Source organism: Leuresthes tenuis, unplaced genomic scaffold (genome assembly GCF_036924035.1).
Source record: "Leuresthes tenuis unplaced genomic scaffold, fLeuTen1.0.hap1 SCAF_4, whole genome shotgun sequence".
Taxonomy (NCBI): Eukaryota; Metazoa; Chordata; class Actinopteri; order Atheriniformes; family Atherinopsidae; genus Leuresthes; species Leuresthes tenuis.
Genome location: NW_027325358.1, coordinates 23,389,244 through 23,410,571, shown reverse-complemented (window position 1 = coordinate 23,410,571; position 21,328 = coordinate 23,389,244). Strand labels below are relative to the sequence as shown.

The following is a 21,328-nucleotide window of genomic DNA, read 5'->3' as shown; positions in this document are numbered from 1 at the left end:
AGTCAAAGAACTCACACCAAGTTCAGTATCAGAGACCCCATTTCAACAAGTTCACATCGAGAGACAGACACAACACCAGCAGTCTACAACTGAGAAGAATATGTCAGGCATGTTGTCGCTTCTGAGTAGTGATCTTGATGAATACCTTGAAGAACATCCAATTACAACACAAAGCCATGCAGAGGAGGATCTTGTCCATGAAAGCTGCTCACAAATAATACAGACAAGTAGACATTTGGAAGACAAAACTGAGGAACAAGAAAGTGAAGAATTACTGACTGAGGAAGTTGGTATCAAAGAACCTACATCAAGTTCCGTATCAGAGACCCCGTTCCAACAAGTTTATATCGAGAGACAGGCACAACACCAGCAGTCTACAACTGAGAAGAATATGTCAGGCATGTTGTCGCTTCTGAGTAGGGACCTTGATGAATATCTCGAAGAACATCCAGTGACAACACAAAGCCATGCAGAGGAGGATCTTGTCCATGAAAGCTGCTCACAAATAATACAGACAAGTAGACATTTAGAAGACAAAACTGAGGAACAAGAAAGTGAAGAATTGCTGACTGAGGAAGTTGGTATCAAAGAACCTACATCAAGTTCAGTATCAGAGACCCCGTTCCAACAAGTTTACATTGAGAGACAGGCACAACACCAGCAGTCTACAACTGAAAAGAATATGTCAGGCATGTTGTCACTTCTGGGTAGTGACCTCGATGAATACCTCAAAGGAAAGCCAGTGTCTAAGCAAAGCCACACGGACATGGATCTAGTCCATGAAAGCTGCTCACAAATGATACTGACAAGACAACATTTAGAAGACAGGATTTGGGAAGAAGCTAAGGAAAACTTGCAGAAGGATGAAGTTGGAGTCGAAGACCAAATACCAAGTTCAGTATCAGAGACTCCATTTCAACAAGTTCACATTGAGAGACAGGCACAACACCAGCAGTCTACAACTGAGAAGAATATGTCAGGCATGTTGTCGCTTCTGAGTAGTGACCTTGATGAATATCTCGAAGAACATCCAGTGACAACACAAAGCCATGCAGAGGAGGATCTTGTCCAAGAAAGCTGCTCACAAATAATACAGACAAGTAGACATTTAGAAGACAAAACTGAGGAACAAGACAGTGAAGAATTGATGACTGAGGAAGTTGGTATCAAAGAACTTACATCAAGTTCCGTATCAGAGACCCCGTTCCAACAAGTTTATATCGAGAGACAGGCACAACACCAGCAGTTGACAACTGATAAAAATATATCAGGCATGTTGTCGCTTCTTGGCAATGACCTAGATGAATATCTCGAAGAAAATCCAATGACAACACACAGCCATGTAGAGGAGGATCTTGTCCATGAAAGCTGCTCACAAATGATACAGACAAGTCAACATTTAGAAGACAGGACTGGGGATGAAACTAAGGAAGACTTTCAAAATTATGAAGTTGGAGTCAAAGAACTCACACCAAGTTCAGTATCAGAGACCCCATTTCAACAAGTTCACATCGAGAGACAGACACAACACCAGCAGTCTACAACAGAGAAGAATATGTCAGGCATGTTATCTCTTCTGGGTAGTGACCTAGATGAATATCTCGAAGAACATCCAGTGACAACACAAAGCCTCCCAGAGGAGGATTTTGTCCATGAAAGCTGCTCACAAATAATACAGACAAGTAGACATTTAGAAGACAGGACTGAGGAACAAGAAAGTGAAGAATTGCTGACTGAGGGAGTTGGTATCAAAGAACCTACATCAAGTTCCATATCAGAGACCCCGTTCCAACAAGTTTACATCGAGAGACAGGCACAACACCAGCAGTCTACAACTGAGAAGAATATGTCAGGCATGTTATCGCTTCTGGGTAGTGATCTAGATGAATACCTCAAAGAAAAGCCAGAGTCTAAGCAAAGCCACACTGACATGGATCTAGTCCATGAAAGCTGCTCACAAATGATACTGACAAGACAACATTTAGAAGACAGGATTTGGGAAGAAGCTAAGGAAAACTTGCAGAAGGATGAAGTTGGAGTCGAAGAACAAATACCAAGTTCAGTATCAGAGACTCCATTTCAACAAGTTCACATTGAGAGACAGGCACAACACCAGCAGTCTACAACTGAGAAGAATATGTCAGGCATGTTGTCGCTTCTGAGTAGTGACCTTGATGAATATCTCGAAGAACATCCAGTGACAACACAAAGCCATGCAGAAGAGGATCTTGTCCATGAAAGCTGCTCACAAATAATACAGACAAGTAGACATTTGGAAGACAAAACTGAGGAACAAGAAAGTGAAGAATTGCTGACTGAGGAAGTTGGTATCAAAGAACCTACATCAAGTTCAGTATCAGAGACCCCGTTCCAACAAGTTTACATCGAGAGACAGGCACAACACCAGCAGTTGACAACTGATAAGAATATGTCAGGCATGTTGTCGCTTCTTGGCAATGACCTAGATGAATATCTCGAAGAAAAGCCAGAGACAAAACAAAGCCTCCTAGAGGAGGATCTTGTAAATGAGAGCTTCAAAGAAATTATCCTGACAAAAGACAGTAGAAGAGAAACTCTTACATTGTCTCATGAACAAAAGATGATTTCCCCTGAAGATACAAGTTTTGACATTGTTGACATCAGTAAGATAGGAGCTATGGAAAGTGGATGGCATACATGCTCTGGTGGAGATGATGGTTCCAAGAGAGTCCCATCTGAGGAGGATGAAGCCAACACCTCACTAAGAGCAGCAGCGCCTTTCACTGACTCTACTGAAAGGACAGTGGACATTACAAAGTTCTATCCAACAATAGCTGACAGTAAAACTGACCCCAAAGATATCATGCTTGATGCATCTCAAGTAATTCTTAAGACACATGATTTTGTGCAACAATCAAGTAGTTATAACACACCACAACGACCAGTTGATTTAGAGAACCTTAACACTTTGGCGTTCGATGACTCAGATATAGAGCTGTGTCATCGAGATTCACTAGAAGCGAGTCCTCTTATGGAGGATAGGTCTTCAAAGAAATCCCCAGATTCAATAGAGCCTAGCCCTACCAAAGACTCTCCATGTCAAGACTCTCTTGAAGGAAGTCCTACTCAATTGAAGGATGCAGAACACGAGCTGCCTCCCAAGACAGCTGTGTATGAGGATTATGCTTCCCAGCTCAAAGTATGCTTTGCTTATGACAAAAATATTTTCCCTGATGAATGTGAGGAGGACAAGCGAGAGGTCAATGTTGAGATCACCCAAATGGACAGTGAAACTAAAGAAGATAAGTCTTCCAATTTCACAGACAGAGTAACCGATGATAAAATGTCTTCCAGTGAGAGTCTTCACATGCAAAGCAGGCAAGACTCTCTTGACTCAGATGACAGCGAGAATGATAAAACCAATAAACAATTCACCCCAGAGGAGGAGATGTTTAAAATGGCTGTAAAGATTAAAACATTTGATGAGATGGAACAGGAGTCTAAACTGATGAAAGACAAACCATTAGGTGCCACTTCACTATTTCAGACAGGTGATCATGAAGATGGTGAGCTAGATCTAAAATGTGGCCCAATTATACAGTCTGCTTCAGAGGAAACACTACAAAACAAGTTTGAGAAATGTGTAACAGAGAGCAGTCTTGGTCTTGATGAGGAGACATATAGTTCGGGCATGACAAAGAACGTAGAAATTCAGTCACAACTCAGAACGACTCAGTCAGTTGATGATTCACAGTGTTTAACTGCAGCCCACAAACAGGAAGCTGATAGAGACAGTGAGAACTTTGTGTCCCTGTTAACAGAAAAAGAAGCTGAAATTCACAGACAAGCCAAGACCAAAGATGTGTGTTCCCCAGTCACTGACACACTTGTTTCCCTCTCTGTGACAGATGAGTACTATTCAAATGATGATGAACTAGTTGGGGCCTCACTGACAAATGATTCAGGGTTTCTCACCCAACCTCAGGCTGTAACATCTACTTCAGAGCTTGACCGTGACAAAGAGTGTGAGGACTACAGCAATCTAGCGTTAAAGACAGAGGCTGAGTCTGAGGAACAAATGGATTGTGGTTCTGCAGAGGGCCAAACAACACCTGAGAAAATGCTTGTTCAGACACCTTGTAGTGCGAGAAGCCCTAATCCATTTCAGTTCCAAGAGGGAAAACTATTTGAAATGACCAGAGGGGGAGCCATTGACATGACAAGAAGAACCTTTGATGAGGAAGGGGAAGGATATGCATTTTTTCCCATTGGGGAACATCCAGTTGATGATTATGCCCCAGAAGCAACAACGGAATCTCAGTCAAACTTAACTTTCCAAAGCACTGATTCTCTTTCGGACGCAAATATTCAAGGAACACCAAGATCCCAGTTTACGCAGGGTATCAGTGACGTAATTTCTAGTCCCAAATCTGAAATTGTCATCAATTCTTTGCTTGATAAATCAGAACCGGAGACAACAATAGACATTCAGCTGGCTTCCCCCAGTGCTCTAAAAAGTCTATCAAATGTTCAAACTGAGGATGGAGGTCTTCAAAGCCTTGGTCTTGATTATCTAGACTCCACAATAGCGGACCTTCAATCAGACACATCGGCAGTTGCCCATTGGATGTCCTCTGAAAATGAGTGTGATTTCTCAGACTCCTCCCCTGATGATGATGATGAGTTTGACGAGGATGATGATGGCCAGTGCTCAGTCATAGAAATGACCTTGTCAGCTGCACAGCCCGGCGTTCAAGCACATCATTATGATTCACCCCGACCCATGCCAACCAACCCAGGCACCACTAGAGAGGAAATAATGATGAAACACCCCGAGTTATCGAGGCTTGATCAGGTTAACAGAAAAGCAGAAAGAAGCTCAACCTTCTCTCGTAGGACTAGATCTGAGGCTAGCGACACAAGTAAAGCCTCTTCTAAAGAAGGTAGAAGTTATTCTGACAGTAGTCAACCCACTAATATATCCAGCCTTTCTCCCTCCAAGCTTGCTGACATCATGCAAGATAAACCTTTAGTCGTTAAGACCCCCTGTAGTTCTCCCTCAAGGAAAGACCTCCAACCCTCCACCACTTTAGAAACATCTCTTAGGTCCTCTTTGGAGACCGATGATATGAGCAGCGCCAGTCACATGAGTCCAGATTCTGTTATCTTTACATATGACATTCCAGCCTCATACAGTTCAGATTCTGATGGCAATCAGTTGCCAGCAGTGCATCCATCATGCGGGACAGAGGATATATTTGAATCCAGGCCTGGCTGGGATGACACAGTGGAAACTCAGATGCAGAGAATCGTTGATGATCAAACTCCAGAATGTACAACAGGTATGGCCTGACCTATATGGGGCTTTTTATCATTTCCGTTCCATAGCAGTGGGATCCTTTTTTCTCTTCTAAAGAACTATGTCAGCAGTACTCGTTTATTTCTTTAATGTTATGATTTGTTTGTCCCATCTTGTACTGTTTTTGTATTTTGTGTGCACTTGTGTGCTTGTTTGTGTAAGTGGGTTATGGTGTTTTGCATTTTGGTAAGTTTCTTCTCCATCTGAGTTTGTGCAGATGTAATCTCAAGATTGAATGCTATGTTAGTTAAGGAACTAGCTTTAAAAATTTTGATCCTGACTACTGACCTGTTGGTATTACCAGTTCCGGTAATACAGCTTTACTAATATTAACCAGCACATTGCAAGCACTTATATTAACCAGCACATCAACGACACTGCTTACACTAATGAATAAAAGCATGTTGCGCTTATTGTGACCAAATGGTAATTGTCCATAAGCAAATCAACTTCTGTCAAATCCAACCTTTATGTTATCATCCATGTCAACATTACAGATTCACATTTAGTTTCCAGCCTATAGCATAAGATCCTCAGGAAATTACATTTTACATCCAAGCTGAAGTACATTTTACATGAAATGTACCTGCAATATGAAAAAAAAAACGATATTGTTCATTGAACAACATTGAACTGTTGGACATAATGGTAAACGTACTTTTTGGCTATGATGGAATTTTTAGTTGATTGGCAGGACGATGCTGACAGAAAGGAGGAGACACTGGCCATCATTGCAGATCTTCTTGGTTTCAGCTGGACTGGTAAGCTGTCAAATTGTTAGATTATATCAATTATTTATTTTTTTCAAGTTAAATATCAGAAGTTCATTGCAAAAAAAAAATCATGTGTATCACATGTTTTTATTTTGACCTTGTAATTGAATTAGCCTGAAACATAAAACATGTGATATCCATTTTGTAGCAGAAAAACACAATATATGTTATGTAGTTTTTTTATTTTATTTTACCATTCCTTGCTTTTATCTATCACCCCAGAGTTGGCTAGAGAACTTGAATTCAGTGATGATGATATTCAGCTGGTGAGGTCTAAGAATCCTAATTCCCTGCAAGAGCAGAGCCATGCCTTGCTGCAGCGATGGGTTGAACGGGAAGGCAAACATGCTACAGGTACTTGGCAGATGGTTCTGACAAGTTTCACTTGATATTTTATCTCTGTTTATCTCTTTTATCTCTGTAGTTGAAGCTTTTTCCTCCCAAATATATTTTCATTTTTCCCTAATTTTCCAGAATTATACAAATAAAACTGTTCACATATCCGTACAGACAAGCCCATTGCAGGGTAAAATCCACATATCTCCTCTCAAGAAAGACACTCATGGCCCAGTTGTGTATGACGTCATTTCCTTACCATCAGAGTGTCCAGAACAATATAGATGACTGTGGATTTTTGGAAAACACAGCATAAGCGTTGTGGTTTTTATGTCAATCAGACCAATATGAGAGGGTTTTTTTTCTTGCTTCTCTGAATCAGTGCTTACATTTTCCTTGGTTTTCTGGTTTGTGTCATTGGCCATTAAAAACAGCAAACAAATTTGAAGTAACTGTAAAGGCGTGTGGTAAACTTGTTGCCCGCTTGAACTTTCAAACAAAAATGTATTAGGGTGGGTAAAGCCTCAAATACTTAAGAAACTGTATAATTTTTAGTTTCATTGTCTGTGGCATTTAGTCATTTTATGTTAATTTTAGGTTATTATCCTTCCACAGAGGATTGTTTGATTAAGAGACTAACCAAGATCAACCGCATGGACATAGTCCACCTTATTGAAACCCAGATGAACAAGTCCATTCAAGAGCAAACATCCAGGACTTACGCAGAGATAGAGAAGACCCTAGATCACAGCGAAGGTAGTAAAACCTCACTGAGAGCTCAATCTGATACCATGCCCACTTGTGTCTTTGCTTGTTCTCTAATTCAATGTCTCTTTTTTAGTGTCAGTCGCCCTGTCTTCAGTGCAAGAAGATGCCGACAGCCCCAGAATTGTGAGAAGGGTCGAGTCCGACCGCCGACCACCTCCAGCCGTTTCTGAGGAAGACCTCTCAGTCGCCTCCCTACTTGATATTCCTTCGTGGGCGGAGCCTGTGGGACACATCCACTCAGAGAGCATGCATGGAGACCTGTCGGAGGAGCTCGAGATCCCACAGTAAATTTTTCATTTGAATTGATTCCTGACTCTGCAATGCATATCTGTAGTGTAACCTAAGCTACTTTCACAAATGCTACTCAGTCCCAAATATTTCTAGACACCACCAGGAGGAGTAATATGGCGCTGCCATAGTACAACATTAGCGTATTAACCAACTGAGCAAATGTGTGAAAAGAGCAGGTACTTCTACAGAGTTCTTGAAGTGGGCATGTCAGTGCCAGTTCTATCATGCTTCTGCTTTCAAATCATAAGAAGACAAAATCGACAAAACTACTCATTGATTCCTGATAACTTCAGTAGCAGTGACTCTTTTTGTATCAACACTGATACAGAAATGTTCATGGTTAAGAGACTCTGTTGTATATGACCTAATTAGTAACTGCCATGTACCTGCAGCATATTTTTTACATCATATCTTATTTCTTGCACACTCTACCCAGACAGCAGCCCTTACCTATCTCAAACAGGATATTCCTTCTATTGAGAACATGGCTGAGAAGGACAGTTCACTGTTGGGTGTTACATGTGTGAAAGGACATTACCCAACTTTATTTTCAAGGAGAGACGGTCACAAAGAAAAGCAACCTGTTATTTCTCTGGAGGACAGTGAATCCTAACGTGTTCATGCTAGGAAACAGAGCAATGCCACATCTTCACACTGCAGTTACACAGCGGGTTAAATTGTTAGAGGTGGTTGCTCTTTAGTTTTGTTAGACTTTGGTATAGGGCTGGGTGATATGAACCAAAATGAATATGGGTCAAATGGTCAGTTTTAACTTAATGCCACACTTATAGTCTCACAAGAATTTTATTAAAATACTTAATTTGAAAATATATAGCTGCTTAGTGAAATAACCCATATTAAAACTCCATGTTGATTAGCAGTCACTGATTTTACAAACACAACATTGCCTTTTAAAATCTTCTGAGAAAAGCCTGGCAGCCCTCCAGGCCTATAAAGCACTGGGGGAAACCCTGACATGTTAGGATGGTTGCTTTTGCAAACAAAAGTTGTTAAGCTGGCAACAATTAGGAGAAGTTGGAGGCACATTCAGCTCAGCTTGATGGTGACAAATACAGACCAAAACGTTGGGACAGGGCAGAACCGCAAGTGATGAGCAGGAGAAATTCAGTTTGGCTCAGCTTTACAGGGGAAACAGATGGAGTCAGATTATGATCTGATTTTATATGTTGTTTGAGAAAAATCACTGTTTATTACTGAAAAGTCCAAATACCACCAAATCCTACTCTGTAATATCCAATTCATCATCAAAGTCATGGTTTTTGATCTAGTCTCTTTCCTCCCACAGTGAATCTAATCCTCATCTCTGGACCTCCGAGGATGTAATCTCACAAGAGCCTGCGAGTCACAACATCTCAGATGAGCAAGTAAGTACACCACCCATTTCAAAAGAAGCAGCAATGGGAAGACAAGCAACCCAGGTTTATGACCCCAAAGTGAAACACCAGCAAGTCTGCAGCAGTGTTGAAGGTCATTTCGTCAGGTCTTCCCAGGGTGGCCCTCCAGTCAAAGATGACTGCAGCCAAAACTTACAGATGAAGCAGTTTGGTTATGAAGATAAACAAGGCCAGTTGGCTGTAATTCTGAAGCAGCTCTCACCCATATCAATCAGAGACTTTAGCCTGAGTCTGTCTGAGTCAGACAAAGCTGAAACTGACTTCAGTGAGCTTTGTGATGAGTTCAGCTGTACACCTCAACTTGGTAATACAGAGGCAGCCAAAACCAATGTAAGAAGAATCTACAAACCAAGCCTATCAGCCTTGGCACCGGAGGACCACCACCCAACTCTGGCGATGACGGAAGATGACACAGATGTAGTTCAAAAGAGCAAGCTCTCTGAGAGGAGTACTGATGAGGCCACAGCCAAATTCTACAAAGTGCAGTATGGTCATGACAAGATCCCACACATTTCAGATGTAGACGTGGAATTCAAACCTCATAAGTCAAGCCAGGAAGAGAGCACAAAAGCCGAAGTACAAAAGGATGGGTACATGCCATTCATTGATGACAACAATGATGTAGAGACAGCTGAATCCATTTCTGCTACCACTAAGTATAGCATGGTGAAACCAAACAAAATGGAGGTAACACAGGCTATTTTGCCACACAGTCTTACCAAAAGTGGCCGTCCTCATATGGTTTGTGACTCAACTGATACCTCTTGTAATTGGTGCTGTCTTAGTCCAGACAGTGATAAAGTCATAGCCGAGGCAAATACGAAGAGTGGCTCCTCAGGCCTTTTCGCCCATCTCACCCCACAAGATGGGCATAAGAGGGCTGAAACATCAGCTTCCGCTTTTATTGCGTACCGGCCTTTGACCCGAGATTCTTTGGAGTCTGGGAAGCAGCGTGTTTCACTTTCACCTGGTAATGACAAGGACATCCTCCCTGCAGACGCATGGACATTAGATAACTACACATCTAGAATGTCGTCTCCTGATTCTGTCATGTCAGTCAGTGATTATAGAGCAATGTCACCAGACTCTCCTCTGGGTAAAAAAAGAGTTTTGCTTGCAGACTTTTCCAGTGCATTGGAAGAGAGTCGGGCACTTTCACCCATGTCTGACAGGTGCATTTCACCAGAAGTTACACAGGATTACACTGTGAACCCTTGTCAGACACAAACAAATGAACATAAACAACAGTTTGGTTTGAAAGATTTTACCATCCCTGTGATTTCTCACCCCAATTGTTCTGACTTCTCTGAGTCATGGGATAAGTGTAGGCCAATGTCCCCTGACTCAAAAGTACTTAAACACAGTCAGACTGCGGCTGAAGTCATACATATAAAGAGAAAGCGCAGAGCATTCTCACCTGTGACATCAGATACTGAATCTGAGGAGATTTTTGTTGAAGATGTCTCACATGCCAGAAAAACACTTTCACCTGACTTACTTACAGCTAGTCATGGATCCGATTGGGATGGTCGACCATTCTCTCCAGAATCTCAGTCCTCTCAGTGCAGTTTCTCATTTCTCGAACTCTTGTACTCAGAACCAGTCCGGAGCCAACTTAGGCAACAATACTGTGATTATTATTTGCTATATTCAGGAGGAAATTCATTGTCACCACCGCTTATCTCTGATGCTTACCCTGCAGTATTTGGTGAGGAGGTAAATCCAGGTAGCTATCTGACAAAAGAACTGGAAGGTTCTGATTACATTACTCCTCTACCTCAAGAATCTGGCACATCAGATGTCTATATTCACCAAGACTTTTCAGTTTCCCAGTTCCAGTTTAAAGAATGTGTTCGTATGCAAAATTCTATTAATGCTCCTTCACTATCTCTTCATGAAAGGTCAGGTAGAAAAAGTATTGATTCACCAGATACACAAATATGTCATATAAACACAGACGAAAGACCACCTGCTGATTCGTCTGAAAAATATCTAAGACCCAGTGAAGACTCGCTTATTCATTTGAATACAGAGGCACCTAAAATCGCAACAAAGGAGAATGAAAGCGCTCAGTCCTACATTAGTTACTGGTATGAGAAGTTTGTGCCACAATCCTCTACAAATGTAGGATCATCAAATTGGATGGATGATGAGTTAGAAATTGACACACAAAACTGTTCAGAGGAAAATCAAGTGGGGCATGGGGCTGAATCATCCAAAATAAACTTTAACTCAGAGTACGAGAAACACAGAGAAATACCCGGACCAATGGTCTTTAACTTTGTTGATAGAACAGAAATTGTTTTGCAGTTCCCAGATGAAATTACTACAGTATCAAAAAGACGGACATTATCAGAAGAAAATATAAAGGAAACATTCTGTGATACACAGTTAGAAGATGGTAAGAACATGGAAAACAATTTAGTTACAGGAGGAAAATCACTTCCTTCAGCTTTGGAGGCCAAACACTCAGGTGTAACTGTAACTGCATCCCCTCTGCTGTCTGCTAACAGACCTTTTACTTATGCAGATGTTGTGCGAGGCATTACTTATGAACAACAGAGAGAGCCAATACAGAGGAAAACATCTTTAGAGTCTGAAGATGTGCGACCTCCTTCTGTGTCATCAGAAGATCAGTACAGCCTCTCTTTTATAGATGATTGGCTGTCTGAGTTAAGACCACATTCTCCAGAGTCTCTGGACTCTCACAGTGAACTGAGGCTCCTGTCTCCTGACTCTCCTGTTCCTCAGTTCAGATGTGCTCATATTGACTGTTTCCTGGGACACAGGTCGTTTACACCAGAATCTACTTCATCAGACTGGGAAGGAGCTGATTTGTGTTTGGAAATTCTTTTTGAGGAGGACAGACCAGAGTCCCCGCAGTCAGTTTTATCAGACTTTGGACTGGATAAGTTATTTAGTAGCAGGGCGTTGTCCCCAGAATCTGTGTCCTCTGACTTTGACTTTTCACTCTTAAATGACTGGCTGGCAGATTTTAGAGCATCCTCCCCAGAATCTGTTGCAGAGGATGAAGATCATACTTTGTCTCCTCTCATATTCTTTGGTCGAATAAATAATCAACACTGTAACTATTACTTACAATACTCTGAACACAGACCAATATCCCGTCTTTCATCCATATCCATGTCAGAATGTGATGATTTTGACTTTTACCTCGAACACATGTTTGCTAACAACAGAGCAGATTCACCAGATTCACTTCCTTCAGCTTTGGAGGCCAAACACTCAGGTGTAACTGTAACTGCATCCCCTCTGCTGTCTGCTAACAGACCTTTTACTTATGCAGATGTTGTGCGAGGCATTACTTATGAACAACAGAGAGAGCCAATTCCCAGAATCACATCTTTAGAGTCTGAAGATGTGCGACCTCCTTCTGTGTCATCAGAAGATCAGTACAGCCTCTCCTTCATAGATGATTGGGTATCTAAGTTAAGACCACATTCTCCAGAGTCTCTGAACTCTCACAGTGAACTGAGGCTCCTGTCTCCTGACTCTCCTGTTCCTCAGTTCAGATGTGCTCATATTGACTGTTTCCTGGGACACAGGTCGTTTACACCAGAATCTACTTTATCAGACTGGGAAGGAGCTGATTTGTGTTTGGAAATTCTTTTTGAGGAGGACAGACCAGAGTCCCCGCAGTCAGTTTTATCAGACTTTGGACTGGATAAGTTATTTAGTAACAGGGCGTTGTCCCCAGAATCTGTGTCCTCTGACTTTGACTTTTCACTCTTAAATGACTGGCTGGCAGATTTTAGAGCATCCTCCCCAGAATCTGTTACAGAGGATGAAGATCATACTTTGTCTCCTCTCATATTCTTTGGTCGAATAAATAATCAACACTGTAACTATTACTTACAATACTCTGAACACAGACCAACATCACCTCTGTCAACAATGTCAGAATGTGATGATTTTGACTTTAATCTCGAACACATGTTTGCTAACAACAGAGCAGATTCACCAGATTCACTTCCTTCAGCTTTGGAGGCCAAACACTCAGGTGTAACTGTAACTGCATCCCCTCTGCTGTCTGCTAACAGACCTTTTACTTATGCAGATGTTGTGCGAGGCATTACTTATGAACAACAGAGAGAGCCAATTCCCAGAATCACATCTTTAGAGTCTGAAGATGTGCGACCTCCTTCTGTGTCATCAGAAGATCAGTACAGCCTCTCCTTCATAGATGATTGGCTGTCTGAGTTAAGACCACATTCTCCAGAGTCTCTGGACTCTCACAGTGAACTGAGGCTCCTGTCTCCTGACTCTCCTGTTCCTCAGTTCAGATGTGCTCATATTGACTGTTTCCTGGGACACAGGTCGTTTACACCAGAATCTACTTTATCAGACTGGGAAGGAGCTGATTTGTGTTTGGAAATTCTTTTTGAGGAGGACAGACCAGAGTCCCCGCAGTCAGTTTTATCAGACTTTGGACTGGATAAGTTATTTAGTAGCAGGGCGTTGTCCCCAGAATCTGTGTCCTCTGACTTTGACTTTTCACTCTTAAATGACTGGCTGGCAGATTTTAGAGCATCCTCCCCAGAATCTGTTGCAGAGGATGAAGATCATACTTTGTCTCCTCTCTGGATATTTGGTCGAATAAATAATCAACACTGTAACTATTACTTACAATACTCTGAACACAGACCAACATCACCTCTGTCAACAATGTCAGAATGTGATGATTTTGACTTTTACCTCGAACACATGTTTGCTAACAACAGAGCAGATTCACCAGATTCACTTCCTTCAGCTTTGGAGGCCAAACACTCAGGTGTAACTGTAACTGCATCCCCTCTGCTGTCTGCTAACAGACCTTTTACTTATGCAGATGTTGTGCGAGGCATTACTTATGAACAACAGAGAGAGCCAATTCAGAGGAAAACATCTTTAGAGTCTGAAGATGTGCGACCTCCTTCTGTGTCATCAGAAGATCAGTACAGCCTCTCCTTCATAGATGATTGGCTGTCTGAGTTAAGACCACATTCTCCAGAGTCTCTGGACTCTCACAGTGAACTGAGGCTCCTGTCTCCTGACTCTCCTGTTCCTCAGTTCAGATGTGCTCATATTGACTGTTTCCTGGGACACAGGTCGTTTACACCAGAATCTACTTTATCAGACTGGGAAGGAGCTGATTTGTGTTTGGAAATTCTTTTTGAGGAGGACAGACCAGAGTCCCCGCAGTCAGTTTTATCAGACTTTGGACTGGATAAGTTATTTAGTAACAGGGCGTTGTCCCCAGAATCTGTGTCCTCTGACTTTGACTTTTCACTCTTAAATGACTGGCTGGAAGATTTTAGAGCATCCTCCCCAGAATCTGTTGCAGAGGATGAAGATCATACTTTGTCTCCTCTCTGGATATTTGGTCAAATAAATAATCAACACTGTTACTATTACTTACAATACTCTGAACACAGACCAACATCACCTCTGTCAACAATGTCAGAATGTGATGATTTTGACTTTAATCTCGAACACATGTTTGCTAACAACAGAGCAGATTCACCAGATTCACTTCCTTCAGCTTTGGAGGCCAAACACTCAGGTGTAACTGTAACTGCATCCCCTCTGCTGTCTGCTAACAGACCTTTTACTTATGCAGATGTTGTGCGAGGCATTACTTATGAACAACAGAGAGAGCCAATTCCCAGAATCACATCTTTAGAGTCTGAAGATGTGCGACCTCCTTCTGTGTCATCAGAAGATCAGTACAGCCTCTCCTTCATAGATGATTGGGTATCTAAGTTAAGACCACATTCTCCAGAGTCTCTGGACTCTCACAGTGAACTGAGGCTCCTGTCTCCTGACTCTCCTGTTCCTCAGTTCAGATGTGCTCATATTGACTGTTTCCTGGGACACAGGTCGTTTACACCAGAATCTACTTTATCAGACTGGGAAGGAGCTGATTTGTGTTTGGAAATTCTTTTTGAGGAGGACAGACCAGAGTCCCCGCAGTCAGTTTTATCAGACTTTGGACTGGATAAGTTATTTAGTAACAGGGCGTTGTCCCCAGAATCTGTGTCCTCTGACTTTGACTTTTCACTCTTAAATGACTGGCTGGAAGATTTTAGAGCATCCTCCCCAGAATCTGTTGCAGAGGATGAAGATCATACTTTGTCTCCTCTCTGGATATTTGGTCAAATAAATAATCAACACTGTTACTATTACTTACAATACTCTGAACACAGACCAACATCACCTCTGTCAACAATGTCAGAATGTGATGATTTTGACTTTAATCTCGAACACATGTTTGCTAACAACAGAGCAGATTCACCAGATTCACTTCCTTCAGCTTTGGAGGCCAAACACTCAGGTGTAATTGTAACTGCATCCCTTCTGCTGTCTGCTAACAGACCTTTTACTTATGCAGATGTTGTGCGAGGCATTACTTATGAACAACAGAGAGAGCCAATTCAGAGGAAAACATCTTTAGAGTCTGAAGATGTGCGACCTCCTTCTGTGTCATCAGAAGATCAGTACAGCCTCTCTTTCATAGATGATTGGGTGTCTGAGTTAAGACCACATTCTCCAGAGTCTCTGGACTCTCACAGTGAACTGAGGCTCCTGTCTCCTGACTCACCTGTTCCTCAGTTCAGATGTGCTCATATTGACTGTTTCCTGGGACACAGGTCGTTTACACCAGAATCTACTTCATCAGACTGGGAAGGAGCTGATTTGTGTTTGGAAATTCTTTTTGAGGAGGACAGACCAGAGTCCCCGCAGTCAGTTTTATCAGACTTTGGACTGGATAAGTTATTTAGTAGCAGGGTGTTGTCCCCCGAATCTGTGTCCTCTGACTTTGACTTTTCACTCTTAAATGACTGGCTGGCAGATTTTAGAGCATCCTCCCCAGAATCTGTTGCAGAGGATGAAGATCATACTTTGTCTCCTCTCTGGATATTTGGTCGAATAAATAATCAACACTGTAACTATTACTTACAATACTCTGAACACAGACCAACATCACCTCTGTCAACAATGTCAGAATGTGATGATTTTGACTTTTACCTCGAACACATGTTTGCTAACAACAGAGCAGATTCACCAGATTCACTTCCTTCAGCTTTGGAGGCCAAACACTCAGGTGTAACTGTAACTGCATCCCCTCTGCTGTCTGCTAACAGACCTTTTACTTATGCAGATGTTGTGCGAGGCATTACTTATGAACAACAGAGAGAGCCAATTCCCAGAATCACATCTTTAGAGTCTGAAGATGTGCGACCTCCTTCTGTGTCATCAGAAGATCAGTACAGCCTCTCCTTCATAGATGATTGGCTGTCTGAGTTAAGACCACATTCTCCAGAGTCTCTGGACTCTCACAGTGAACTGAGGCTCCTGTCTCCTGACTCTCCTGTTCCTCAGTTCAGATGTGCTCATATTGACTGTTTCCTGGGACACAGGTCGTTTACACCAGAATCTACTTTATCAGACTGGGAAGGAGCTGATTTGTGTTTGGAAATTCTTTTTGAGGAGGACAGACCAGAGTCCCCGCAGTCAGTTTTATCAGACTTTGGACTGGATAAGTTATTTAGTAGCAGGGCGTTGTCCCCAGAATCTGTGTCCTCTGACTTTGACTTTTCACTCTTAAATGACTGGCTGGCAGATTTTAGAGCATCCTCCCCAGAATCTGTTACAGAGGATGAAGATCATACTTTGTCTCCTCTCATATTCTTTGGTCGAATAAATAATCAACACTGTAACTATTACTTACAATACTCTGAACACAGACCAACATCACCTCTGTCAACAATGTCAGAATGTGATGATTTTGACTTTAATCTCGAACACATGTTTGCTAACAACAGAGCAGATTCACCAGATTCACTTCCTTCAGCTTTGGAGGCCAAACACTCAGGTGTAACTGTAACTGCATCCCCTCTGCTGTCTGCTAACAGACCTTTTACTTATGCAGATGTTGTGCGAGGCATTACTTATGAACAACAGAGAGAGCCAATTCCCAGAATCACATCTTTAGAGTCTGAAGATGTGCGACCTCCTTCTGTGTCATCAGAAGATCAGTACAGCCTCTCCTTCATAGATGATTGGGTGTCTGAGTTAAGACCACATTCTCCAGAGTCTCTGGACTCTCACAGTGAACTGAGGCTCCTGTCTCCTGACTCTCCTGTTCCTCAGTTCAGATGTGCTCATATTGACTGTTTCCTGGGACACAGGTCGTTTACACCAGAATCTACTTCATCAGACTGGGAAGGAGCTGATTTGTGTTTGGAAATTCTTTTTGAGGAGGACAGACCAGAGTCCCCGCAGTCAGTTTTATCAGACTTTGGACTGGATAAGTTATTTAGTAACAGGGCATTGTCCCCAGAATCTGTGTCCTCTGACTTTGACTTTTCACTCTTAAATGACTGGCTGGCAGATTTTAGAGCATCCTCCCCAGAATCTGTTGCAGAGGATGAAGATCATACTTTGTCTCCTCTCTGGATATTTGGTCGAATAAATAATCAACACTGTAACTATTACTTACAATACTCTGAACACAGACCAACATCACCTCTGTCAACAATGTCAGAATGTGATGATTTTGACTTTTACCTCGAACACATGTTTGCTAACAACAGAGCAGATTCACCAGATTCACTTCCTTCAGCTTTGGAGGCCAAACACTCAGGTGTAACTGTAACTGCATCCCCTCTGCTGTCTGCTAACAGACCTTTTACTTATGCAGATGTTGTGCGAGGCATTACTTATGAACAACAGAGAGAGCCAATTCCCAGAATCACATCTTTAGAGTCTGAAGATGTGCGACCTCCTTCTGTGTCATCAGAAGATCAGTACAGCCTCTCCTTCATAGATGATTGGCTGTCTGAGTTAAGACCACATTCTCCAGAGTCTCTGGACTCTCACAGTGAACTGAGGCTCCTGTCTCCTGACTCTCCTGTTCCTCAGTTCAGATGTGCTCATATTGACTGTTTCCTGGGACACAGGTCGTTTACACCAGAATCTACTTCATCAGACTGGGAAGGAGCTGATTTGTGTTTGGAAATTCTTTTTGAGGAGGACAGACCAGAGTCCCCGCAGTCAGTTTTATCAGACTTTGGACTGGATAAGTTATTTAGTAACAGGGCGTTGTCCCCAGAATCTGTGTCCTCTGACTTTGACTTTTCACTCTTAAATGACTGGCTGGCAGATTTTAGAGCATCCTCCCCAGAATCTGTTGCAGAGGATGAAGATCATACTTTGTCTCCTCTCTGGATATTTGGTCGAATAAATAATCAACACTGTAACTATTACTTACAATACTCTGAACACAGACCAACATCACCTCTGTCAACAATGTCAGAATGTGATGATTTTGACTTTTACCTCGAACACATGTTTGCTAACAACAGAGCAGATTCACCAGATTCACTTCCTTCAGCTTTGGAGGCCAAACACTCAGGTGTAACTGTAACTGCATCCCCTCTGCTGTCTGCTAACAGACCTTTTACTTATGCAGATGTTGTGCGAGGCATTACTTATGAACAACAGAGAGAGCCAATTCCCAGAATCACATCTTTAGAGTCTGAAGATGTGCGACCTCCTTCTGTGTCATCAGAAGATCAGTACAGCCTCTCCTTCATAGATGATTGGCTGTCTGAGTTAAGACCACATTCTCCAGAGTCTCTGGACTCTCACAGTGAACTGAGGCTCCTGTCTCCTGACTCTCCTGTTCCTCAGTTCAGATGTGCTCATATTGACTGTTTCCTGGGACACAGGTCGTTTACACCAGAATCTACTTTATCAGACTGGGAAGGAGCTGATTTGTGTTTGGAAATTCTTTTTGAGGAGGACAGACCAGAGTCCCCGCAGTCAGTTTTATCAGACTTTGGACTGGATAAGTTATTTAGTAACAGGGCGTTGTCCCCAGAATCTGTGTCCTCTGACTTTGACTTTTCACTCTTAAATGACTGGCTGGAAGATTTTAGAGCATCCTCCCCAGAATCTGTTGCAGAGGATGAAGATCATACTTTGTCTCCTCTCTGGATATTTGGTCAAATAAATAATCAACACTGTTACTATTACTTACAATACTCTGAACACAGACCAACATCACCTCTGTCAACAATGTCAGAATGTGATGATTTTGACTTTAATCTCGAACACATGTTTGCTAACAACAGAGCAGATTCACCAGATTCACTTCCTTCAGCTTTGGAGGCCAAACACTCAGGTGTAACTGTAACTGCATCCCCTCTGCTGTCTGCTAACAGACCTTTTACTTATGCAGATGTTGTGCGAGGCATTACTTATGAACAACAGAGAGAGCCAATTCCCAGAATCACATCTTTAGAGTCTGAAGATGTGCGACCTCCTTCTGTGTCATCAGAAGATCAGTACAGCCTCTCCTTCATAGATGATTGGGTATCTAAGTTAAGACCACATTCTCCAGAGTCTCTGGACTCTCACAGTGAACTGAGGCTCCTGTCTCCTGACTCTCCTGTTCCTCAGTTCAGATGTGCTCATATTGACTGTTTCCTGGGACACAGGTCGTTTACACCAGAATCTACTTTATCAGACTGGGAAGGAGCTGATTTGTGTTTGGAAATTCTTTTTGAGGAGGACAGACCAGAGTCCCCGCAGTCAGTTTTATCAGACTTTGGACTGGATAAGTTATTTAGTAACAGGGCGTTGTCCCCAGAATCTGTGTCCTCTGACTTTGACTTTTCACTCTTAAATGACTGGCTGGCAGATTTTAGAGCATCCTCCCCAGAATCTGTTGCAGAGGATGAAGATCATACTTTGTCTCCTCTCTGGATATTTGGTCGAATAAATAATCAACACTGTAACTATTACTTACAATACTCTGAACACAGACCAACATCACCTCTGTCAACAATGTCAGAATGTGATGATTTTGACTTTTACCTCGAACACATGTTTGCTAACAACAGAGCAGATTCACCAGATTCACTTCCTTCAGCTTTGGAGGCCAAACACTCAGGTGTAACTGTAACTGCATCCCCTCTGCTGTCTGCTAACAGACCTTTTACTTATGCAGATGTTGTGCGAGGCATTACTTATGAACAACAGAGAGAGCCAATTCAGAGGAAAACATCTTTAGAGTCTGAAGATGTGCGACCTCCTTCTGTGTCATCAGAAGATCAGTACAGCCTCTCCTTCATAGATGATTGGCTGTCTGAGTTAAGACCACATTCTCCAGAGTCTCTGGACTCTCACAGTGAACTGAGGCTCCTGTCTCCTGACTCTCCTGTTCCTCAGTTCAGATGTGCTCATATTGACTGTTTCCTGGGACACAGGTCGTTTACACCAGAATCTACTTTATCAGACTGGGAAGGAGCTGATTTGTGTTTGGAAATTCTTTTTGAGGAGGACAGACCAGAGTCCCCGCAGTCAGTTTTATCAGACTTTGGACTGGATAAGTTATTTAGTAACAGGGCGTTGTCCCCAGAATCTGTGTCCTCTGACTTTGACTTTTCACTCTTAAATGACTGGCTGGAAGATTTTAGAGCATCCTCCCCAGAATCTGTTGCAGAGGATGAAGATCATACTTTGTCTCCTCTCTGGATATTTGGTCAAATAAATAATCAACACTGTTACTATTACTTACAATACTCTGAACACAGACCAACATCACCTCTGTCAACAATGTCAGAATGTGATGATTTTGACTTTAATCTCGAACACATGTTTGCTAACAACAGAGCAGATTCACCAGATTCACTTCCTTCAGCTTTGGAGGCCAAACACTCAGGTGTAACTGTAACTGCATCCCCTCTGCTGTCTGCTAACAGACCTTTTACTTATGCAGATGTTGTGCGAGGCATTACTTATGAACAACAGAGAGAGCCAATTCCCAGAATCACATCTTTAGAGTCTGAAGATGTGCGACCTCCTTCTGTGTCATCAGAAGATCAGTACAGCCTCTCTTTCATAGATGATTGGGTATCTAAGTTAAGACCACATTCTCCAGAGTCTCTGGACTCTCACAGTGAACTGAGGCTCCTGTCTCCTGACTCTCCTGTTCCTCAGTTCAGATGTGCTCATATTGACTGTTTCCTGGGACACAGGTCGTTTACACCAGAATCTACTTTATCAGACTGGGAAGGAGCTGATTTGTGTTTGGAAATTCTTTTTGAGGAGGACAGACCAGAGTCCCCGCAGTCAGTTTTATCAGACTTTGGACTGGATAAGTTATTTAGTAGCAGGGCGTTGTCCCCAGAATCTGTGTCCTCTGACTTTGACTTTTCACTCTTAAATGACTGGCTGGCAGATTTTAGAGCATCCTCCCCAGAATCTGTTACAGAGGATGAAGTTCATACTTTGTCTCCTCTCATATTCTTTGGTCGAATAAATAATCAACACTGTAACTATTACTTACAATACTCTGAACACAGACCAACATCACCTCTGTCAACAATGTCAGAATG

At 42.3% G+C, this 21,328-nt stretch overlaps 1 protein-coding gene across 1 annotated transcript in view; it reads left to right on the top strand.

Moving 5' to 3' along the window:
- The window catches only part of ank2a (ankyrin 2a, neuronal), a 92,672-nt gene that overhangs the window by 46,875 nt on the left and 24,469 nt on the right, over nucleotides 1-21,328 (top strand). Inside the window, exons 38-42 of the mRNA XM_072383310.1 lie at nucleotides 6,022-6,099; nucleotides 6,334-6,465; nucleotides 7,063-7,203; nucleotides 7,289-7,499; nucleotides 8,813-8,891. Coding sequence (XP_072239411.1) covers nucleotides 6,022-6,099; nucleotides 6,334-6,465; nucleotides 7,063-7,203; nucleotides 7,289-7,499; nucleotides 8,813-8,891 — 641 coding nt within the window. The remainder of the gene's footprint in view (nucleotides 1-6,021; nucleotides 6,100-6,333; nucleotides 6,466-7,062; nucleotides 7,204-7,288; nucleotides 7,500-8,812; nucleotides 8,892-21,328) is intronic.